General features: G+C 42.4%; 1 protein-coding gene across 1 annotated transcript; it reads left to right on the top strand.

The window, feature by feature from the left end:
- The first annotated feature begins 6686 nt into the window (after positions 1–6686).
- On the top strand, positions 6687–24016 carry LOC121784285 (beta-glucosidase 18-like). The gene is made up of 9 exons (XM_042182448.1): positions 6687–6702; positions 7065–7119; positions 22758–22833; positions 22925–22991; positions 23198–23256; positions 23372–23447; positions 23544–23618; positions 23708–23799; positions 23948–24016. Exons 1-9 carry the CDS (start codon positions 6687–6689, stop codon positions 24014–24016), a joined length of 585 nt encoding a protein of 194 aa, XP_042038382.1.
- The last annotated feature ends 923 nt before the right edge of the window (positions 24017–24939 follow it).

The following is a 24939-nucleotide window of genomic DNA, read 5'->3' as shown; positions in this document are numbered from 1 at the left end:
CAATATCTTCTCAACATAATGTGATTGTGTTAAGATGATTCCATCATTTGTTCTTAGAATCTTCATTCCAAGAATTACATCGGCTAGACCCATGTCTTTCATGTCAAAGTTTCTCTTTAACATGGCCTTTGTATCGTTAATTACTTGAGTGTTGCTACCCAAGATTAACATATCATCAACGTAGAGACACACTATAACATGACCGTTATTAGTGCTCTTGATGTAGACACATTTGTCACACTCGTTGATTTTAAATCCATTTGATAATATCACATTATCAAACTTCAAGTGCCATTGCAATGGCGCTTGTTTCAATCCATAGAGGGATTTAACCAGTTTGCAGACCTTTTTCTCTTGTCCAGGTACTACAAACCCTTCAGGTTGTTCCATATAGATTTCATCTTCTAGTTCACCATTTAGAAACGCAGTCTTTACGTCCATTTGGTGAATCTCAAGATTGTGCAATGCAGCAATCGCGAGAAGCACGCGGATGGAAGTAATCCTCGTTACAGGTGAGTATGTATCGAAGAAGTCATGTCCTTCCTTTTGTTTAAAACCCTTTACTACTAGTCGGGCTTTATACTTATCCACTGTTCCATCGGCCTTAAATTTTCTTTTAAGTACCCATTTACAACCCAGAGGTTTCGCACCTTCAGGTAGATCAACCAACACCCACGTGTGGTTTAGCAAAATTGAATCAATTTCGCTTTGAACAGCTTCTTTCCAATGCAACCCGTCTGGGCCATCGAAAGCTACTTTTATAGATGTCGGTTCTTCATCTAGCATAAAAGCAATGTAGTCAGGACCAAATGTTTTTGGTGTTCTGACCCTATTACCACGTCTTAGTACTGTATCATTAGGATCGGGCCTTGCACGCTTGCGCGATTCAGGTTCCGCATCCGCTGATTTAGAACTAGTGGCTTCTTCTTCCACTGGTTTAGAACTAGTGGCTTCTTCTTCAATTCTTGTCTCAGAATTGGTTACGACCTTTTCTTTGTCTTTGCAAGGAAATGTATTTTCGAGAAATACGGCATTCCTTGACTCAATTGTTGTCCCCACTGTTATAGTCGATATTTCAGACTTGTGAACAACAAATCGATATGCACTACTGTTAAGTGCATATCCAATGAAGATACCATCAACCGTTTTAGGTCCGATTGTAACTTCTTTGGGCGGAGGAACCATTACCTTTGCCAAACACCCCCACACTTTGAGGTATTTGTAGGATGGCTTCCTTCCCTTCCACAACTCATAAGGAGTAACATCTTTTCCTTTGAGAGGGATCTTATTCAAGATATAGTTGGCTGTCAAAACAGCTTCCCCCCACATGTTATGTGGTAATCCTGAAGTTAGAAGCAGTGCATTCATCATCTCTTTTAGAGTTCGATTTTTGCGTTCTGCAACACCATTAGATTGTGGTGAATATGGTGCAGTTGTTTGATGAATTATACCACTTGCGTTGCATAACTCCTCAAACGGGGCTATATATTCTCCTCCTCTATCGCTTCGAATCATTTTGATTTTACAACCAAGTTGATTCTCAACTTCGTTCTTATAATTTTTGAACGCCTCTATTGCTTCATCTTTACTTCTTAAAAGATAAATGTAGCAATATCTTGTGCTATCATCTATGAAAGTGATAAAGTACTTTTTACCACCTCTAGTTTGCACCATCTTTAAATCACATACATCCGTGTGAATTAATTCAAGGGGTTTTGTGCTTCGTTCAACCGAGTGAAACGGCAACTTAGTCATTTTTGCTTCAAGACAAATTTCACATTTATCTTGATTATCCACTTCATTAGCCTTAGTAAATCTAAATTCACTAATCTTTTAATGGCTTTTGAATTTACATGTCCCAATCTACAATGGCACAAATTTGAAGACTCGGTCAAATAAGAGGAAGTAGATGCCTTATTATTATTGGCCAATGGCTTTGCAACACTGCGAGTTGCTACACTAAGCTTGAAAAGCCCGTCGGTTACATAACCTTTTCCGAGGGATTTTCCAAACTTATACAAGACAAACCTATCAGACTCAAATACAAGTTTAAACCCCTTATTAACTAGTATTGATCCTGACACTAGGTTCTTGCGGATGTCCGGGACATGCAGCACATCCTTCAACGTGATAGTTAGGCCAGACGTCATCATGAGAATCATGTTGCCAACGCCGAGGACTTCGGACGATGCTTGATTCCCCATGTTGATTTTCCTCCCTTCGACAGCAGTGTAGGAGGCAAACTTGCTCCTGTCGGAGCAAACATGTGCAGTAGCGCCGGTATCAATATACCAGCCACCATTGTTGTTGTTAACAAGGTTGACCTCTTCAGTGACCACAGCAATGAGGTCGTTTTCATCCCAGTCTTTGAACTCCTTCTCAACGACGTGGGCAGCCGGCTTCTTCTTCTTGCTGCGGCAGTCCTTTGCAAAGTGGCCTTGTTTGCCACACTTGTAGCAGTCGCCTTCAAACTTCTTTGAAGGCTGCTTTCCCTTCCCTTTGTCGTTTGGACGGTTTGGGCGAGGGCGTTTGTTGGAGGGTCCGCCCCGCTCCAACAGATTGGCCTTGGCTTCATTTGGGGTGAATCCCTTAGCCTTTTGATTACTTTTGCGCACGTCGGCCTCGATGCGCAACTTCACGATCAAGTCTTCAAGGGTCATCTGCTTTCGCTTGTGCTTGAGATAACTCTTGAAGTCCTTCCAACTTGGAGGGAGCTTGTCAATGATCGTGCACCTTAGGAATTTGTCGGGCAAGGTCATCCCTTCAGCCACTAATGAGTGGATGATCATTTGGAGCTCTTGGACTTGCTCCATGACGGGTCGAGAGTCGACCATTTTGTAGTCCATAAATTTGGAAGCTACAACTTGCTCCGTCCCTGCAGCATTATCTATGCTATACTTCTTTTCTAGGTTTTCCCACATTTGTTTAGATGTGGTTACATTGGAGTATACATTGTACAAACTATCATCTAAAGCACTTAGAATGAAATTTTTACAAAGGTAATCTCCTTTCCTCCAAGCTTCATAATCTGCCATGACTTCGAGCCTAGTCTCTTGGTGCGGGCGGCTCGTTCTCCGTGAGGAAGTTGGCGACGCCCAATGTTGTCAAGTAGAACAACATCTTCTGGTACCACCGCTTGAAGTCAGATCCTCCAAACTTTGGTGGCTTCTCGGCGGGTGGCATCATTCTTGGTGCCATAGGTGCCGCACTTGGTCCATTGAAGGAACCAATTCCGTTGCCCCCGAAGGAGCCAACAACTTGGTTGGGCATAGAGCCCCCCATGTTCGTGTTGGGCATAGTACCCCCCACATTCGTGTTGGGCATAGTGCCCCCCACATTCGTGTTGATCCCGGAAGATCCAACACCAGTATTGAGCCCGAAGGCACCAACACTCGATCCATTAAAGGATCCGAAGGAACCACTAAAAGTGGAACCAACCGAACCACCAAAGGTGGAACCAGTGGACGCCCCGAAGGGGTTGTCCCAAACCCAAGGGACGGTGGATGAGGCAGCTGGGAAGCCGGGGTTGGCATCATCGAGGGAATCGATGAAGTGTTGACCGGTCCAGTGGTCGCCATGGTGGAGGGAATGGCGGAGGTGGTGGTGGCAGCAGCGGTGTTGGATTCCGTCGACATCTCCAACAAAGGTTTTAATTGTTTCGAAAGTTTTAGTTCAGTTTAGGAGGTCCAAATCCCTTCAAAGGCAAGTTATCTCGTCTTGCGATTGTTGGTTTCTGGTGATTACAAGAGATAACAAAACCGGGCGTAATATAACCCAAAAGAAAGAAAAAGGAGAAACTGAACTAAATGAAATTACAACGTAAGAATTCGAAATAAAGAACCGTGAACTAAGTTTAGCCGAGTCGAGGAGGCCTCTTCCCGCAAGACGAGATACGCCCCGGTAGTGCTCTTCGGTTTGGCGTGTCGTCCCCAAAGGTAAAACGGCTACGTCTCTATTGATGCAGCACCGCAATCAGTAGAGCTCCGGCGAACTGGATGGAGGAGAGGGCAGAGCTTCGACAGAAAGACAATGCAGAGAGGGAGAGAGCTTATGATGCAGAGAATGCTTGGAATTGTGTTGTGTCCTAATGCAGTGGTATGGCTAGCCTATTTATAGGCCAAGCCACCATTCAGGGTCAACCAGCCATTGAAGGCTCATCATGGCCAATTCGTAACCGATGTCGGTTACAGACGTGTGGCAGGAGTGTGCCATCCGTGTGTGGAGCGTGTGGATTTCTCACGTGGCACCCGTGACTGTGCCTCGCTTGACGACGTGTCAAGCCACTTGGATTGCTGACTCGGCGGTGGTCCAAAAAGAATAGTTTGGGCCAAGCCCCAAGCCCAAAGACCACCCAAAGACCAATTGCCAAGTCCAAGTCCAAGATCGAGATCGAGATCGGGATCGGGATCGGGATCGGGATCGGGATCGGGATCGGGATCGGGATCGGGCTCGGGCTCGGGCCCGGGCCCGAGGCCCGAGGCCCGAGGCCCGCGCCCACGCCCACGGGCTCGGGCTCGGGCGGCGGCGGCGGCGCGCGCGTGTGTGCGCGTGTGGGCTTTTTCACCCATCTTGATCCACTATAATTATTAAGTAACATAAAGTCACTTAATTTAAACACATTAAAGATGTATTAATCTTCCAATGTGGGATAATTAACACTAGTTAATTATTCCCTAAGCACATGCTCCAAGCTTTAATTAAAAGCTAATTATGCCCAACTTTAATCCACTATTTCTCACTCACCGGAAATCGGATTTGAGAAAGTGAATATACTACATTTATCTACGTAAAATGTAGATCGACGCTATATCATTTAATTTCACAAAATTAAATGTCTCGTCACATTTATTCTTTGGTCAAAACCATTGACCGGGCATATTTAATCCATGATTTTTACATTACTTGCATAATCTAAGTTTGGATTGTGAGAAAAATGTGTTTTAGGTAAAGGATGTTTTTGGGACAGCCTATAGTTAAATCTAAACCGATGATTTTTACATACTTTGATTACAGATGTTCACAATAAGTTAGATTTGCTTATTTGAGAAGTAATTATAATGAGCTGAACATGGAATTTTAATGAAATTATTGGGATGATTATATAGTTGGATTATCTTAGATAGTATGAATTTTGAAATAAACAAGTAGAATTATGTTGTGGTGAAAGAAACAGAGGATACAGCTTTTGTGACTTGTTCTGGCATAGTACATTCGACTTCAGTTAACCAAGTAAACGATCTCATTTTCTTACCAAATTTTAACTGAACATACTTTTATATGTCTTCTGTCATGTGACCAAAATTCAGCTTCAACCAAGTTTAAATGAATTAATAATGGTTTTAGTTATGGCTTATATTTTCATCTAGTTATGTTGAATTTTGACTTTGTGGTTGTCTGGATTGGATTTTCAAAATCAGTACATTTTCTGTAGAAATCTTGGGACATGACAATAGTTGAAATGCTTATGTTTTAACCTTATCACTTTTGAACAAGTGTATGAAGATGTGTTTGTTAATGTGAACTCTGGATGGAGAAATAGTAGTGTTGACTAACCTAATGTCTGTAGGATGTATGCATAAATAATGGACAATAATTATGAAATTAAGTTAGAAAATAATGTTTATTAGATAGACACTAATAGCATGGATTAAGTGTATAAATAGGTTTATTGTATGACAATATGAATTTGATACTTTCTATGTGAAGGTTATATATATTGAAAGGTAACAGGACATAACAAGGACAAGGAGCATGGATAAAGTGATTTATGTGCCAAAGGTGTTGAGCATTTTGAGGTAGTATACTCTTTCATTAGGTCTTAATTCCTAAATTAAGTTTACGTGATTGCACATAAAATATTGTGTATTAATCGCCGATATGAAATGTGATATGTATATGTTGCTTATGACTTGAAATATGTGAATTTTGGATATGTGATAGTATTGGAAGAGTTGGAATCCAATCTGTGTATTCGATATGATATGGTGTGACAAGAAGTTGTTGATGAGATGTATCCAAATATGATTATGTGTGATGATGTTTGATTGGGATGATTACTGATCCATCTGTAAAGAGGTGTGATCTGTTTGTATTGATGTGTTATGTTGGAAATTGTCGGAAGTAAAATAAAATATACTTGATTGTGTTTACGCCCTGTGCTTGAGTGTGTTTCTGTGGGTACAATTGGCATGCCAAAGGACAGCAGCGCTGCATTATCTGTGATCACTCGTCTTCTGGATGACCGAAGCAAGAATCGTCTGAAATCAAATCTGATATGTCTGATATCTATATCTGATTGCCTGAAATCAAATCTGAATAACTGACAGCAGCGCTGCATTATCTTCTGCACCCTAAATGGGTGGTTTGTGCGGAGTCCTCATGATGACAAAATCCGCATCTGAATCTGATTATGTTTCTGATTTGGTCCGCGTACCCTATTATGTCACTAAGCACTTAAGGGGATATATTTGTTCGTAAAATATTAGTGGTATGTGTATGTGTTGATATTTGAATAAGATTGTAATGTATTTCTTTGGGTTTAATTAAATATTGGTGTGGTTATCTATCAGCTGGCTTATTTTTATTTTATATTTAAATGAATGTATATTTTATGAATGGATATGTGATTACAGATTATGTGGTAAATTAATTGAGATCAATGGCGACTATATGGATGTGGAACTTAAATGGTTGCTGGTGTTGGTAAAGAATAAATATGTATAGATCGGGTAAGTATATGTGTGTTACAACTATGTGAGTAATGACATGTATACTATAACTATATATCTCTGGATATTTTAATGAAGTGATATATGATTTTGACTTCAGTAAGTCCCATAAAAATCAAGAGATGATGATATAAAGGCCAGATGTATTGTTGTGTATTTTTTTGAAAGTAAGTATATGTATAGGGAGGTAAGGATGTTTGTTCTGGAGGGAAAAATTTATGGTTAATAATTTTGTAAACATATTGGTTGTATAATGTTTACTTCGAAAATTAAACTCTAATGTTGTGCACATTACTGGTCTTGTTGAAGCTCACTCCTTTCTTTTCCATCCTGCAGATTATAAGGTCATACTAGCCCTTTTGCTCTTTTGTTGTACAACTGCTCATGTCAGGTCACTAGCCAGCCTTTTTGTGTTAGGAATAAAATTCTATTGGATATGTTAGATGTGGCCTGTAGTGTAATGTAGTTTGATCATTTTTTTACCTTGTTATCTAGATTGTATAGATTTATATATGCTTTTGGCAATAGGTTTTATGGTCTATTTTCAAATGTTATATAGCAGTTTTCTCATTTGCCAAGTAAAGGGAAATAAGGTATCTATTTATAAAAAGAGATTTTCTGTTAATTTAAGATTTGTACCAAAATGTGACCTCACTTAATCGATTATTGAATTAATCGGATAAGGGGTGTTACATAGCAAACGTCGGTGAATTAATTTGGTAAAGTTTTAAAATTGTCTCCAACATATTTTCCAGCGCAATTCATAACTGTGTCTGAGTTTTCACATCCATCCTAACACCAAGACTAAGACACATTTAAAATGTGTCCCAAAATGTACTTAAAAGTGTCTCCAATTATACAACCAAAGATATTGTCCATTATATATATATTTGTAATCCAAACATAGACAAGTAGAAGACAATTGTTGGTATCTCAAATGCAATTCAATAGCAATATATAATGACTTCATATTTGTGGGAATTGACAAAGATAATTATCTAAACAACCATAAAAGGCTAATTGACGAAGTTTACCTATGCACAAACATGTTTTACTTCTCCCTTAAAGGTCGTTGATTTCTTCTTCTTTACTAATGCCCCTGTTCAAAAAGAACAAATATTCATAAATATATTTCATCAACATATAAGTATGCCTTGTACCATAAGAAATAGTAAGAAATAAGTTGAACTTTCATAACCCCCCCGAGCTTGTTCTTACACCAAAGCCCGCTAATATTGAAATTATGTTATTCACTTGGCCTTGTATGGCAGACATTTGAGTTGATAATTAAGTCGAATTGCTTGCATATGAATTTGACATTTCGCTTGAATTTATTTTGAAAATGTAACTCCATTTTTTCCCCTTTCACCCAGACGAGCCTGCACAAGCTGCTCAACATTTGCAGGTTCCATGTATCATCCATAGCCAACTACACGACCATACTGATCTGGACTAACGACTTCTTTCTCTACTTCAATGGAATTATGTTGTCCAGATTTAGCAGTTCGCTCTACCATCATTGCAGTAGCAATAAATTCTCTATTGTATATATATAATATAATAATCTTTATTTTAAATAGTAAAAAAATTTCAAGTAATAAACAAAATGTTTTCAATATTTTATACTTCCCCTGTCCCACAATAGGAGTCACATTTTGTATGGCACGAATTTTAGAAAATGTAAAGAATAGTGGATTGACAAAGTTAGTGGAATATAAAGTCCACTATTTATATTATGCGAAATGAGTTAGTGGAATGTGTGACCTACTTACCATTTATGGTAAAAGCGGAATGTGACTCTAATTGTGGAGATATACCGAAATGACAAAATGTTACTCTTATTGTGGAACGGAGGGAATAATATATAATAACTAGACTCTTAGTTAGATAGTGGTACCCACATCATCATCATTATTATTATTATTATTATTATTATTATTATTATTATTATTATTATTATTATTATTATTATTATTATTATTATTATTATTATTATTATTATTATTATTATTATTATTATTATTTAATGGTGGGTCCTAGTTGTCACGACAACATTTTCTAAGCATAGAAAACACGGTTGATCGCGACTAGGGGAGGATTAAAGAAGCGGGGAAGAAAGGGGGAAAAACAACACTACTCGACTATAGATCGGAATAAATGGGAATAGCTCGAATAAAATCAGAGCATCTCAACAATCAACAACTCAAAAGAATATCATCTCAACAATACAAGAACTCAAAAGAAAGACAACTACTCAGCGGAAGCATTCGAGAAAAGGAATATGCCACGTGTGAAGACGTGACACATTCTACACATCTAAATATGAAATTTCTTCAACGACGTTGCTCAACACCCACCGCACTCATCACAACTCAACCTACACATTTTTAAAACATATGCGGGCTGAGTACTTAGTGTACCCAATGAACACATGCCAAGATAATTTTCATAAAATATTGTGTCAGCATTTAAAAGTGAACTCTTATAAAAGACCAAGTCACCAAAACATTTTCACGTTTAAAAGTATGGCCGCGCAGCCCATTTTTCTCTCTCCTTGTACCATATCTGAACCTTATATGTGAAACAAGAATGTGGCCACATTCTCGATCACCGGACCGGCCAACTCGAAAGAGAGCGCACGATCCCCTCTGTGTACACTAGCTTGAATAGGGACTCACTCACTAGACAAACCCGAATTCGATTAAACTCATTACATCTGGTAGGGACTCACTCCCCACTAGGCGATCAGATAGGCACATCCTCAATAACAAAATACAGCATGACACAACATATTTGGAATTTAAACACATAACTCATACTTGAAAAATATTATGTAAATTTAAAAGTAAGTTTACACAATAATGTAGGATAGAAAGTCTACCTCGTTCCGTTTAATTTTTCTGAATTTGAATTCCCTATTTCGACTTCAATTTTATCCGCGGAGAAAAAATCCTTCCATAACTCCATGCTTCCCCTCTTTCAATTATCCACCGAGGTCCCGAACTTCCTATCATTTTCGGCCCAAAACAAACTAATAACATCCGGCCCAACAACTCAAATAATAAAAAATGGCAGCTCAATCCATTTGAAACACTTGAATTAATTAATTAGTCCAACGAATAAGACAGCCACGCCTCTTTCCCAAAATTTTGAGCAGCAAATTCCCTTCTCTCCCTATCTCCTCGCTACCTCCGTCTCTCATCTCTCTCGAATCAAAATCAGGAAAAATCCCAAATTCATAAACCCCTTTCATTCTTCTCCAAATCGGACTCTCTTTCAAAAAAGATTTCTGAATTACACATCCCTGCTCCATCTATCTTCTACTCGCCGCTGCCTCTGTCTGCAACCTCCACCGGTCGCTGTTGCTGCTGTCCGCTCTAAGTCGCCGTCGCTGCCCGCAGATTCGCCCTTCCTCCGTCGCAGCTCCACATTAGTTCAGCTCGGAGTGGATCCCGTTCTGCCGCTACCTCCCGTCGCACCGATCTCTCCTCGCTTTGCATCATTCCCCAATCGAGGAACTGGAGGCCACCACCCTCTCTCTCCTTTTCTCTCTTAAAAAATTTAGACATTGCTCCTCGCACTCGGGGTCTCAACGGTGCGCTGCTGCTGTTGCATTCGCCGGAGCAGGTTGTCGGATTGCGAGCGATGAACTTGATATTGGCGGTTTTGGCTCAAACTGAGTATATTGGAACTCCCTCTATCCTTTTAGGCCATCCGCAATGGCTCTTAGCGCACCGCCTAGCCGAGCGCCGGCGCTAGGCGGTCCATTGCAACCGCCCAGCCATTTTCGGAATTAAAAACCGCCTAGCGCTCGGCGATTTCGTGGCGCTATATATACGCGGTTTGCACGTCATTTTCATTCGCACCACTTGTTTTAACGAGTACTCTCTCTATCTTAATTTATGTACAAGATCAACACCGAGAAATGGAGAACACCAACGAAGGTACTCCAGTGCCGACCGGGTCTCGAACTCCCCCGGTACCCGTGGGAGGTGGATGGGGTCCGATGCCAGGGTACTACAACATGTACCCTTGGCAGGGGATGATACCCGGGATGGCAACTGGGGGGAGTATGCCGGCGTGGCAGGGGGTACCGGGGATGCAACCCGATGTATATATGATGCCGGGGTGAGCACCCGGGATGCAGATGATGCCTGGGGGGGACGACGATGCAGCCCCCGACGCACGGGACGACATGGTGGGTACCGGCGGTGCAACCCCCGATAGGGGGGTACCGGGGACGCAGGGGACGCCGGGGGATGAAAACGTCTATCGCCCCAGTTTTGATTTTTCAACTGTTTCTTCGCACACTTCGACCCCAACGGAGACGCGGTTCACGCAATTTGAGACTTTCTCCTTGGAGAAGTTGGGGTTTGATATGCTCGGTGTTCTGAAAACTCCCGTTCTCGCGGGGGGAGCAGTGCGGGGCACCCCAAAGAAGAAGGGCAAGGGGAAGAAGAAGGGCGAGTCGTCGCAGCCGGGTGAGGATAGCCAGGTCCGGAGGAGGTGGACGGACGCTGAGAACGTCGCGCTGTGCAAGGCGTGGGTCAGTGTTTGCGATGATCCTCTCGCTTCGAACAACCAGAGGATCGTCAACTTGTGGGACAAGATAGCAGCAGCCTACCAGACATTTTGCCCAGAGGGGAGGCCACGCAACGGGGAGGATTGCTGGAAGGGGTGAGACCGAATTAGGGCTGCGGTCTCCCGATTTTCGAGTTTGTACGCCAACGCCCTCCGCATGCAGAGCAGTGGCCAAACGGAGGAAGACTGCAGGAGGATAGCGGAGAAAGCCTTCCCCCAGCCCGGTTTGTATAAGGAGTTCACCTACTGGAACTGCTATCTTGTGCTGAACGACTCCGAGAAGTTCCGAGTAGGTGTCGACGCTGGCAGGCCGAAGAAGCAACGACTAAACTATACAGGTGATTACAGCGGCAGCAGCGGTGGTTCCCACAACCTCCCCGAGACGGCCCCAGGAGGTCCCGACCCCTCGTTCGTTCGCTCGCCGAACTCGCCCGGTTGGGCACAAGCAGGCTCAACGGGAGGCGAGGGGGGTCGCCGGGGGTTCCCAGGAGGTCCAGTCGACATCCCCCATTGGCCAATCCACAACGGATCTCAAATTCTTCGCGCGTCAACAAACGCGCGCTTAGATGGTCAAGACAATGGCCGAATGGCGAGCGGCGGTGGACCCTGTGGAGAAGAGTTTGCTTCAAACATTGCTCATGAGCATGCAGGACGAGTTGGAGCTGGCACGGAGGGAGACCGGCGGGAGTAGAGGCGGTGGCGACGGAGGCGGCGGCGATGGTGGCGACAGCGACGGAGGAGACGACGACGGAGACAATGAGTGAATTATTGTACTTTTTTTTAATTATTGTACTTTTTTTAAATTATTGTACTTTTTAAAATTTTAATAGTATTATTAATGTTTCCCGTATATATCTCGTAAATTAAATTCCGTATATTGTGTGATTGTTAATTATTTCATTTTTATATAATTGTTATTAGTGCTGATAATGTGGTTGAGCTATGGCTGAGCTATTTGCTTGTTTTGATGATGTGGCAAGAGGATTTTTAGTGCTAATGATGTGGCAGAAGGAGTTTGTGGCTAGGCTATGGCTGGGCTATTCCTATTGTGGATGGCCTTACAAATAATACTTTTTCTTTTTTAGTTTGTTCTATTAAAAATGAAACGTTCTAAAACCGAAAATAATACTCTCTCTACTTTTTTTTCTCTTAATTTACTCTTTCTTCATTAACTCACAAAACAATACTACATAAAATCACAAATCTCGTACAAAAAAGCAACTGTTATATAGATGGAGTACAAACGATGTCTTTTCAAGAGCAAATAAAAAGGTAGAAAAAGTTGAGATGTTACACCGCGTTATGAGTTGGGGACAACTTTTCAAAATAGAAATGCTCATTTTTTTATGGGACTAGCGAAAATGGAAAAAGCATTTTGATGGGTATGATTTAATTTTGTAAATCAGACTTAATCTAGCTATGCCACTAATGTGATCGTGGCTTGTAAGTTATAAAACTCTGGGCTAATTGGACTCGGTTTACACTAGCAACGGCGAGTCTGATCATTGGGAAACAAAGGTGCTGCGCCGGAAACGGTGACGTTTTATCCGACCGCGGCGTTTCTGACCAAACACGCCATTTTTTATAATGAATTCAGTTGTCTTATTGAGTCCACAACGCTCTTTTTAGTTAGAAATTTTTTGAAGTTGCCCTGTTCTTGTTCGACAAAAAGTCCCAGTGAAAGAACATTAATTATCTCTGCTAACTACTCCCTCTGTCCCTGAATTTGTCTCATTTTTTTTTCATTTTTGTCCATTTCGTTTTATATTCCACTAACTCATTCCTACTCTCATTTTATTATAAAACTAATATACTATAAAAATAGAATTCACTTTCCACTAACTTTTTCAACTCACATTTTATTATAATTTTTAAAATATGTGCCCGAATGATCTTGGTCGGAGGGAGTAATAAGAATTCAGAGTGGTTGACGCCCAATAAAGCATACATTTCATCATTTTTAATTTATTGTGGCTAAATAAAGTAAATCAGACTTAATTTATACATTTATTGCATCATACATTTCATCATTTATTGCAGCTTAATTTATGAGTTGGGGACAACTTTTCAAAATAGAAATGCTCATTTTTTTTATGGGACTAGCGAAAATGAAAAAAGCATTTTGATGGGTATGATTTAATTTTGTAAATCAGACTTAATCTAGCTATGCCACTAATGTGATCGTGGCTAGTAAGTTATAAAATTCTGGGCTAATTGGACTCGGTTTACACTAGCAACGGCGAGTCTGATCATTGGGAAACAAAGGTGCTGCGCCGGAAACGGTGACATTTTATCCGACCGCGGTGTTTCTGACCAAACACGCCATTTTTTATAATGAATTCAGTTGTCTTATTGAGTCCACAACGCTCTTTTTAGTTAGAAATTTTTTGAAGTTGCCCTGTTCTTGTTCGACAAAAAGTCCCAGTGAAAGAACATTAATTATCTCTGCTAACTACTCCCTCTGTCCTTGAATTTGTCTCATTTTTTTCATTTCTGTTCATTTCGTTTCATATTCCACTAACTGATTCTTACTCTCATTTTATTATAAAACAAATATACTATAAAAATAGAATCCACGTTCCATTAATTTTTTCAACTCACATTTTATTATATTTTTTAAAATACGTGCCCGAATGATCTTGGTCGGAGGGAGTAATAAGAATTCAGAGTAGTTGACGCCCAATAAAGCATACATTTCATCATTTTTAATTTATTGCAGCTCAATAAAGTAAAGGAGCTTGCACCTTTTTGCTTCTGCTCATGGTGGTAAACATTAGCTAAAAAACATGAGACTCTCTTGCATTATAGTCTCAAATTTCTTGATTTTACTTGTGATGGGATACGAACTAAACAACTAAACAACTAAACCACCAGCTCGGCGTCTGATGCCGAGAAGAATCCGAAGAGGCAGAAGACCTCTTCGAGTTAGTCTTCGGATCCAAAAAAACCGGGATCGACCTCGGCAAGGGGGAAGGCGAAGACTCAGAAACCCCCAAAAGCGCCAGAGAGAGACATTGTCCAGGGGGGTTATGGATCAGGAGTGGTTACGGCCACTTCGGAATATTTATCAGATTCGCAGAGGCGTTTTCAAATTCGTCGCACCGTTTCAAATCCCACTTTTTCTGGATTCTCTGGCCGGATTTGCTGTCACATTTAATGCAGACACGTGCAGAGCACGTCCCCTGACGTCAGCCTCCCCCTTACACTTATCCAAAATGCCGAAGTGATTCACTTCGCTTTTCGGGGGGGGGTGGTGATGGGATACGAACTAAACAACTAAACAATAATTGCGAGCCCAATAGCAGTGACGGCCCATCAGCCCAAAACCCAAGAAAGAGTATCAGTTCGTCACAACCAAAGAGTTCGGTCACAGCCTATAGCTCGGTAAAAGCCGACCAATCGAGCTCAACTCTCAGATCGGCAAAAGCTGATCGGCAAAGTTCAGCAGTTCGGTCTCAGTATTCGACCGAACAAGGAGATAGTGGACCCATGCAGGATCTCCACGACCTCCATTACACCCACGATCTATTTAGTGGTATTAAGCAGTTATCAACCCCCCTACCAGGGCTGCAAACCACGATCTTAGTTCGAATGTATAAATAGAACTTAGATCAGATAGACCAGGGGTAAGTTCTCTAGATCCTGAATCTCATATAGCAAATCAGTATTGTAATCTGTAAGCTAGATCAAGCAATACAAATTTGCCCTCTATTCTTCCCGTGGACGTAGATTTACCTCAGTAAATCGAACCACGTAATTTTCAGTGTTGTGATCTTCATTTATTACTTGCATTTATTCCCTTCAAAAATTCGCTAAATCATCACTGGCGCCGTCTGTGGGAAAACAGAAAACCAAAACTGTGATAAAAGCAAGTTTTTGATCCTCTTCCACCAAAAAATGCGTACCAGATCACATAATACCCATATTTCCGTCCGTGATGAACGTGAGGAAGCTAGTCCAGCCCGTAGGTCTGGAAAACAGCCTTGGGAGAAATCTGCCTCCAGTTCTCACGGTGAAAGAACAAACTACTCAAAAAGTCATCGCACCGAGCCTCCCCAGCAGCTCGATTTGAATGAGGCTGTCAAGTTGTTCTTGGCTGAGAAGCAGGATGAGTTCTTAACATTCCTGCAAAAGAGCCAGAAGCCGGAGAAGAAAACGGCGGATTCTCCCTCCCCCTCCAGACATGAAAGTCACTACCGCAGTAGTGTCGTATCTTCCAGGAGAAAGAATCCTCACCACCGATATGTTCCTTCTCCTCCTTGTTACCGAAATCACAGGAGAACTCCATCTCCACCATACCGTAGAGATGTCGGATTCGCTATGTATGGAGCGCTGAAGACTCCATTTTCGGATGATATCACCAGAACTCCGTTGCCACAGAATTACCGAACTCCGTCAGTGACTTATGACGGGTTAGTGGATCCTCATGATTTCCTGGGACGCTATCAGTATAATATGGCGAACCAAGGTCTCAATGAGGTTCATATGTGTAAGCTGTTTCCCGAGCTGCTCATCGGGAACGCAAGAAGGTGGTTTGATAGCCTCCCTCAAGGCAGCATTAGATCTTACAGAGATCTAATGGATGCTTTTCATAGGAGGTTCTTCCAGAAAGCTGAAACCCGAATCACTTCGGCTCAGCTGCTTTCTATACGTCAAGGTCGCGATGAAAAGATTAGCGACTTCATGACAAGATTCCACAAGGAATGCCTACAAGTAGATGATCTCAATGATCTACTTGTCATTTCGGCATTCCAAAATGGAATTCTGCCAGGAGCTCTCTACAGAAAGCTCGTTGAATGCAGTCCGCAAACAGCTCAAGAGATGTGGGACATTGCGGACCAGTTTTCTCGTGCTGATGAGGCAGACCGTCGAAAACGGTCTTTAGACAGCTCTTCCAGAGGAGACAAGAGGAAGCCCGATCATAGCGATCAGGGACATCCTCGCCGAACTCCTTTTGAAAGAATTCAAAGGGCACCGGTACAAGACAGATTGGGACCACGTCTCAATCCTGAGAAACCACCCGCTCAGTTCGTACCATTGAACAAGTCGAGAGCGGAAATTTTCGAACTGCATTCTGATATGTTCGAAAAACCAAAGCCGATGACGAAATCGGCCACGCGCCGAAGTCAGGATAAATATTGCTCCTTCCATCAAGACCACGGTCACGATACCGAGGAGTGCCGAAATTTGGCAGCAGATATTGATGTTCTTGTGAAAGCAGGGACGTTAAAAAAATACCAAAGCAAGCCGCCGAAAAAGAATAAGAAACAGAGAAGTGCGAACTGCGCTCCTCAGGATCCTAAAAGGCAACAGGATCCCGAAGACGATGACGAGCCGCAATATGATGGAGTGATCCAGACTATTGACGCTCTCCCAGCCGGGAAGACTAAATCGTCTCTAAAATCAGAGCGCAGAGGCTTCAATCGAGAGGAGCCAACACATAAAAGGCTGAAGAAGGAGGAAGTAATTACATTTTCAGATGCAGATCCCGTCCCGGCCATTTCTCCTCATCAAGACGCTATTGTCATTCAAGCTGGAGTGGCAAACAAACTGATCCACAGAGTGTTTGTGGATACAGGAGCGTCGGTTAGCATTCTTTTTAAAGAATGTTTTGATAAACTGGAAGTGGATCCAGCTCGGCTCAGTCCGGCCCCAATTCCTCTGAAAAGTTTCGCCCAGGAGGACACCCGCCCTGAAGGTATTATCAGCCTTCCGATTACGGTAGGAAGAGCGCCTACTAGCTCCAGTACGGTGATCGAGTTTTTTGTGGTAAAAGCTCGATCCCCGTATAACATTATACTGGGAAGAGACTGGCTCAACACAGTTCGGGCCATTTGCTCTACTTATCACCTCACAATAAAGATCCCCACTAAAGGAGGGATAGCAGTCATCCGAGGTGATCAAAAGAGAGCAAAAGAATGTTTGCAGATTGCGCTTAAAAGTGCCGAACAATCAGATCGGCACCATCAAGCATAGCAATCACAGCAGCCGGAGTCAGAGGCAGGCGAAATGAACGAAGTCACACCGGAGCCGAACTCGATGAAAGTTCAGTTATACGAAGATGATCCATCCAGAACGGTCAAGATCGGTTTCGCGGGAACACCTCTACTCCGGGAAAAGACCATCCAGCTCCTCAAAGAGTACAAAGATGTCTTTGCATGGTCTCCGTTGGACATGACTGGAGTGTCTCCCGAGGTAATTACACATCGGTTAAATATTGATCCTTCAGTCCGGCCTATAAAACAGAAGCAAAGACTCTTTGCGGCAGAAAGAAATCAAGTCATCCATGACGAAGTCCGCCAATTACTGAAAGCGGATGTATTATTTGAAGTAAAATATCCTTCTTGGGTGGCCAATCCTGTGATGATCAAGAAAAAAGAAGGAGGATGGCGGATGTGCATAGATTTTACGGATCTAAATAAGCACTGTCCTAAAGATTGCTACCCCCTTCCCAACATAGATAAAAAAGTAGAAGCTCTGATAGGCTTCGAAATTTTCTGTTTTCTTGATTTGTATAAAGGATACCACCAAGTTTTAATGGATGAGAATGATGCTTCAAAAACGGCTTTCATTACTGACTTCGGTATTTTTGCTTATAAAAAGATGACATTTGGTTTAAAGAATGCCGGAGCCACATATCAAAGGATGGTAGATAAGCTATTTCGGCACCTGATCGGAAAAGAGGTTGAAGTATATGTTGACGACATAGTTGTTAAAAGCAGAAGCACTTCGGAGTACGAAAACAATCTCAAATCCACTCTCGACGTGCTCAAAAAGCCAACCTCAAACTCAATCCCCAAAAATGTACCTTTTTGGTAGATTCGGGAAAATTTCTGGGTTGTTGGGTTTCAAAGGAAGGACTCAAGGCAAATCCCCTAAAGGTTCAAGTTGTTCAGAACATGGCAATGCCGAAGTCCATACATGATGTGCAAAGGCTAACTGGATGTCTAGCCGCACTGAATAGATTCCTTTCCCAAGCAGCCGAAAAGCAAATGCCGTTCTTCAATGTTTTGAAGAAGGCACCAAAGTTTGAGTGGGGAGCCGAACAGAAAAAGGCTTTTGACGAACTCAAAAGTTATTTAACCGAACTTCCTACTCTCTCTGCTCCAACAGATGCCGAAGTGATATTCTTATATTTAGCAGCATCAGATCAAACCATTAGCGCGGTGCTTGTACGAGAAGAAGGCCTAAAACAGCGTCCTATCTACTTTACAAGCCGAGCATTAAGAGGTCCCGAAACAAGGTATCAACCTCTGGAAAAAATTGCTCTGGCATTAGTAAATGCAGCAAGGAGACTGCGGCCATATTTCTATGCTCACAAAGTATGCGTCTTAACCGATCTTCCACTTCGGCAAGTTTTGACTAAGCCAGAAGCATCAGGCAGAATTGCCAAGTGGGCCATAGAGTTGGGAGAACATTCAATAGAATATCTACCTCGGAAAGCCATCAAGGGACAAGCCTTGGCAGATTTTCTTGTAGAGGCAAAGTTCGATCAGGCAATCCCTATTATTGCCGAACAGAAAAATCCTACCAATGATGAACTAACACAGCCCCAGAAACCCGAAGTAGAGCCGCCGGACTGTTGGATTGGATTCGTAGATGGAGCTTCGAATAAGACAGGAAGTGGAGCTGGTATTCTACTTATCGCTCCCGACGGACACGAAGTAACTTATTCACTTCGGTTCTTATTCCCAACCACTAATAACGAAGCCGAATACGAAGCCCTTCTTGCCGGACTTCAGTTAGCGCAACGTCTACTTGTCAAATCTCTCAAAATTCATTGTGATTCACAAGTCATAGTGAATCACATGCTGGGTACAAGTGAAGCCCGTGGTGAAAGGATGAAAAAATACTTGGACAAAGCGCAAAGTATTAGCCGAAATTTCTCTTATTTTCGGATAATCCGCATTCCCAGAGCGGGAAATAGCCGAGCAGATACTTTAAGTAAGTTGGCCTCATATCCGAGCTCAAAGGTGGAGGAATTACCGCACAGAAGCATTGATGAAGCTGAAGTACACTCAGTAACCAGTTCACCAAACTGGATGACGCCAATATTAAAGTATCTAGATCAAGGACAACTGCCCGAGGATAAGAGAGAAGCAAGGAAAATCACATGCCGAGCATGTCGGTATGAACTTCATGAAGGAGTCCTATATAGAAAGTCCTACCTTCAACCGTTATTGCGATGTGTAGGACCAGAAGAGACGGATTACATCCTTAGAGAAGTTCATGAAGGATCTTGCGGTAGCCACATCGGAGCTAGAGCATTAGCTAAAAAAGTTCTGAGATGGGGATATTATTGGCCAACTTTGGTACAAGAAGCAGTACAGCTAGTTAAGAAATGTACGAAATGCCAAATCCATGCAAATATCCCAAGGACGCCGCAGACTGATCTATGTGCTATGCAAAGCCCTTGGCCTTTTATGCAATGGGGCATAGACATAGTAGGACCACTACCACAAGCTCCCCGGCAAATGAAATTCTTGATCGTTGCCGTGGATTACTTCACAAAGTGGGTGGAGGCTGAACCATTAGCTACGATAACAAGCTCAAAGGCATTAGATTTTGTCTGGAAGAACATAGTTTGCCGATTTGGCATACCCCATATCCTCATTTCAGATAATGGGACTCAGTTTACTGACAAAACATTCAAGAATTGGTGCCAAGAGTTGAATATTCAACAGCGGTTCACTTCAGTCTCTCACCCACAAGCAAACGGACAAACGGAAGTAACAAACCGTACTTTGGTGAAAGGATTAAAAACTCGGTTAGAACAAGCCAAAGGACAATGGGTAGAAAATCTTCCTCAAGTCCTATGGTCTTACCGAACTACACCAAAAACCTCCAACGGTGAAACTCCGTACAGTCTAGTGTACGGCACTGAAGCCGTAATTCCGGTTGAGATCGGCATACCCAGCCCCCGAACCCTTAATTTCTCAACAGAACTGAATGACGACGGACTGAGAGCCGAACTAAGATCGTGGTTTACAGCCCTGGTAGGGGGGTTGATAACTGCTTAATACCACTAAATAGATCGTGGGTGTAATGGAGGTCGTGGAGATCCTGCATGGGTCCACTATCTCCTTGTTCGGTCGAATACTGAGACCGAACTGCTGAACTTTGCCGATCAGCTTTTGCCGATCTGAGAGTTGAGCTCGATTGGTCGGCTTTTACCGAGCTATAGGCTGTGACCGAACTCTTTGGTTGTGCCGAACTGATACTCTTTCTTGGGTTTTGGGCTGATGGGCCGTCACTGCTATTGGGCTCGCAATTATTGTTTAGTGTTTAGTTCGTATCCCATCACCACCCCCCCCCGAAAAGCGAAGTGAATCACTTCGGCATTTTGGATAAGTGTAAGGGGGAGGCTGACGTCAGGGGACGTGCTCTGCACGTGTCTGCATTAAATGTGACAGCAAATCCGGCCAGAGAATCCAGAAAAAGTGGGATTTGAAACGGTGCGACGAATTTGAAAACGCCTCTGCGAATCTGATAAATATTTCCTTTCTTCATCATTGGAACACTTTTGCGATTATTTCTTCTGCATTCTCTCTCTTTTTCGTAAAATTTTCTTCCGCTTCTTCAAGAATTTCTTCAGAGACTTTCGACCATCAAAGAGTAAGAATCATGTCTTCTTCTTCTGAAACTGTTTCTGAATCAGGTAGTGGTAGGAAGGGGGGGTAAGGGATCTTCTGGCCGGAAAAAGTCCGGGGAGAAGACGGTAGAATATTTTCACAGCATTTTGAGTAAGGATACTGTGATATCCTTACACAGAAAATATTTTCTTCCTGGGGGGTTAGTGGTGATTCCCGACGACACTCATAGGGCTAACTCGCCGCCGGAGGGTTATGCCACCGTTTACGAAGCCTGCTTAGAATGCGGGCTTCGTTTCCCTCTTCCCCCCGCCTTTGTAGAGCTTCTTGATTTTTTCCAACTTCCTTTAGGTCAGGTGACTCCAAATTCTTGGAGGCACTTATCGGCCTTTGCTGCCGAGCTGCGTAGACTAGAAAAGGATCTGTCTCTGAGGGCAATCCTTAATTTCTTTCAGTTTAAGAGAAAGGGATCCTGGTTTTACTTGATCCCTTTACAGCCCTTTAGAGCCTTCTGTAAAACCAAATGGCCGATGTGGAAAAATCGCTTCTTTTTTTACAATAGGACAGCGGCTCCGGACATTTGCCGAAGTCCGTAATTCCTCATCCTCGGGTAGAACCGTTGGACGAGCTCGAGGGCGGGCTCAATAAGATTCCCATGATTAGGAAACAGTATTTGGAATCTGAGCTCGTCAAGGGTGACTTCGTGTTCGACTCCTCGTCTTCGGACGAAGAGACTGAGGGTGAGGATTTCTTTTTTATGCTTTACTGCTTTAGCGGCGAAAACTAACTTTGTTTTCTTGCTTTTTGGCAGTGAACATGCTAAGCAAGCTTGGTCGCAAATCCTCCGAATCAAAGGAGCCGGAGAAACAGAAAACCACCAGCTCGGCGTCTGATGCCGAGAAGAATCCGAAGAGGCAGAAGACCTCTTCGAGTTAGTCTTCGGATCCAAAAAAACCGGGATCGACCTCGGCAAGGGGGAAGGCGAAGACTCAGAAACCCCCAAAAGCGCCAGAGAGAGACATTGTCCAGGGGGGTTATGGATCAGGAGTGGTTACGGCCACTTCGGAATATTTATCAGATTCGCAGAGGCGTTTTCAAATTCGTCGCACCGTTTCAAATCCCACTTTTTCTGGATTCTCTGGCCGGATTTGCTGTCACATTTAATGCAGACACGTGCAGAGCACGTCCCCTGACGTCAGCCTCCCCCTTACACTTATCCAAAATGCCGAAGTGATTCACTTCGCTTTTCGGGGGGGGGGTGGTGATGGGATACGAACTAAACAACTAAACAATAATTGCGAGCCCAATAGCAGTGACGGCCCATCAGCCCAAAACCCAAGAAAGAGTATCAGTTCGTCACAACCAAAGAGTTCGGTCACAGCCTATAGCTCGGTAAAAGCCGACCAATCGAGCTCAACTCTCAGATCGGCAAAAGCTGATCGGCAAAGTTCAGCAGTTCGGTCTCAGTATTCGACCGAACAAGGAGATAGTGGACCCATGCAGGATCTCCACGACCTCCATTACACCCACGATCTATTTAGTGGTATTAAGCAGTTATCAACCCCCCTACCAGGGCTGCAAACCACGATCTTAGTTCGAATGTATAAATAGAACTTAGATCAGATAGACCAGGGGTAAGTTCTCTAGATCCTGAATCTCATATAGCAAATCAGTATTGTAATCTGTAAGCTAGATCAAGCAATACAAATTTGCCCTCTATTCTTCCCGTGGACGTAGATTTACCTCAGTAAATCGAACCACGTAATTTTCAGTGTTGTGATCTTCATTTATTACTTGCATTTATTCCCATCAAAAATTCGCTAAATCATCAACTTGTTTCTCTGCTCAAATCATCCAGTGAAGAACGTGTAATCATCAAAAGATCAGATTTTCCACCAGATTTTCTCTTTGGGGCTGCTACTTCTGCTTATCAAGTTTGTGTTACCCTTTGTTTACTCAGTTTCATTCCTATTTGTCTTTTCTGCTGGATTAATTTTTTTTATTATTATCTTCGGGGTTGTTTAGGTGGAAGGAACAGTTCTTGAAGATGGTAGAAGTCTGAGCAACTGGGACATTTTTTCTCATATTGAAGGTAATAAACAAACTAAAATCCTCCCAAAATTTGACTTGATTTTCTTGAAGCAAAAATTTACATAGGCAAAATTTAATAGGTTTACATACTACTAATAAATAAGAGTAGTAAAATTTATATATATGAGGAAATTGGAGGTGGGGCAGATGGGAGCAATGCTTATATAGCTGGCGTCTGAGACTTTGTTATATGCTTGAAATCATCAGGTAACGTAGCAGATGGGAGCAATGCTTATATAGCTGATGATCACTACCATCGTTACCTGGTACTACCTTTGCATTTTCTTGAAATAAGCAAAATAAATTACAAAGATTGTTTGAATGATTTAAACTTATGAGGTCTGTGTTCTGCTTTTTTTGTTTTTCACCAATGAACCCCAGGAAGATATTGAGATTATGCATTCACTTGGATTGACTGCTTACCGATTTTCGATTTCATGGAGTAGAATTCTCCCTAGTATGTATTTTCCAATGTCATTAAGCGTTTAAATTTTATCTTTTTTTCCTTTGCCATTTGTGTTCATAACTATCATGTTTATGATTGTTGGCATAGGAGGGAGAGATGGCCCAGTTAACAAAGTTGCTGTCCAATTCTATGGAAATATTATATATAAGCTCGTAACCAAGGGTATGCTTAAGTGTTTTTGTTCACTGCTTCAGCCCCCTTCGTGTTAAACTTTGTTTACCCCGATTAACTCCTGGTAATATCCAACACAGGTATTCACCCTTTTGTGACTCTTTTCCACTTCGAGTATCCTCAAGAACTCGAAGACAGATTCGGAGGATGGCTCAGCCCTCTCATGCATTATGTAGATATATCATGTTTAACACTGATTATGAGTGAATGTCTCACTTCTTGGTTGATTTTCCGTTGATTGGATTGCTAATGTATAGCCATGAATGTGGTATAACAGGGAAGAGTACCTCCATTTTGCTGAAATATGTTTCTGTTGGTAGATTGTGATAGCTTCGGTTTTTGAGCTCGGTGATGGTGTTCGGTGTCAGAGCTCGGTGTTACGAGCTTAATCGAGTTCGGTGTTAGAGTTCGGTAGTTCGGCACCAAGTTCGGTAGCTCGGCAGCTTCGTGGTCTGGAGAGAACGATCAAAACATGAAGAAGAGTTCGGCTGTTATAACAACTCGTTTCAACAGCCGTTGGATGTACTTAGTTAGTCGTGTTTAATCCTGACCGTTAGATGGAAAATAGCCGTTAGTTAGTTTTGAGCTTTTAATAGTTTGTTATTCTGCTTTATTCAGTAATTTTTCATCTTCCGTTTCTGGTGAATAAAATTCTCTTTCGATTTCCAAGTCTTGATTTTTTCCTCTCCCAACATTCGACAATCTGTAGCGAGGATTAACAATTGGCGCCGTCTGTGGGAAAGAGGTGAAAGGAGGTTGGTTTGCGGACGATTCAAACGATCTCGATGGCGACAAGGCTTGAGGCTGAGAAATTCACAGGCAAGAATGATTACGGTCTGTGGAAGATGAAAATGAAAGCGATTCTGATCGATCGTGGTTTGGCGGCGGTTTTGGCTCCGGTAGATAAGGAGAATGCGCCAGTTCTTGATGAGAAAGCACAGGCGAAGTTCGATGAAATGATACAGCGAGCTCACAGTGCGGTTATTCTTTGTCTCAGTGATAAAGTTCTGAGGGAGGTTCAAGAAGCGACCACGGCGGTTGAGGTGCTAGCAAAGTTAGATGAGGTCTATTTGGCAAAATCCCTGGCCAATAGGCTTTATATGAAGAAGAGACTGTATTCGTACAATTTTGTAGCCGAAAAATCGATCGTCGAACAATTGGAAGATTTTAATAAGATCATTGATGATCTTGGGTCCGTGGATGTGAAGATCACGGATGAAGACAAGGCTATACTGGTCTTGAATGCGTTGCCAAGTTCGTATGATCAGCTAAGCGATGCAATAATCTACGGCAGAGATAAGCCAATCACATA

The sequence above is a fragment of the Salvia splendens genome, chromosome 21 (genome assembly GCF_004379255.2).
Source record: "Salvia splendens isolate huo1 chromosome 21, SspV2, whole genome shotgun sequence".
Taxonomy (NCBI): Eukaryota; Viridiplantae; Streptophyta; class Magnoliopsida; order Lamiales; family Lamiaceae; genus Salvia; species Salvia splendens.
This window is presented reverse-complemented; position numbering and strand designations above follow the sequence as displayed.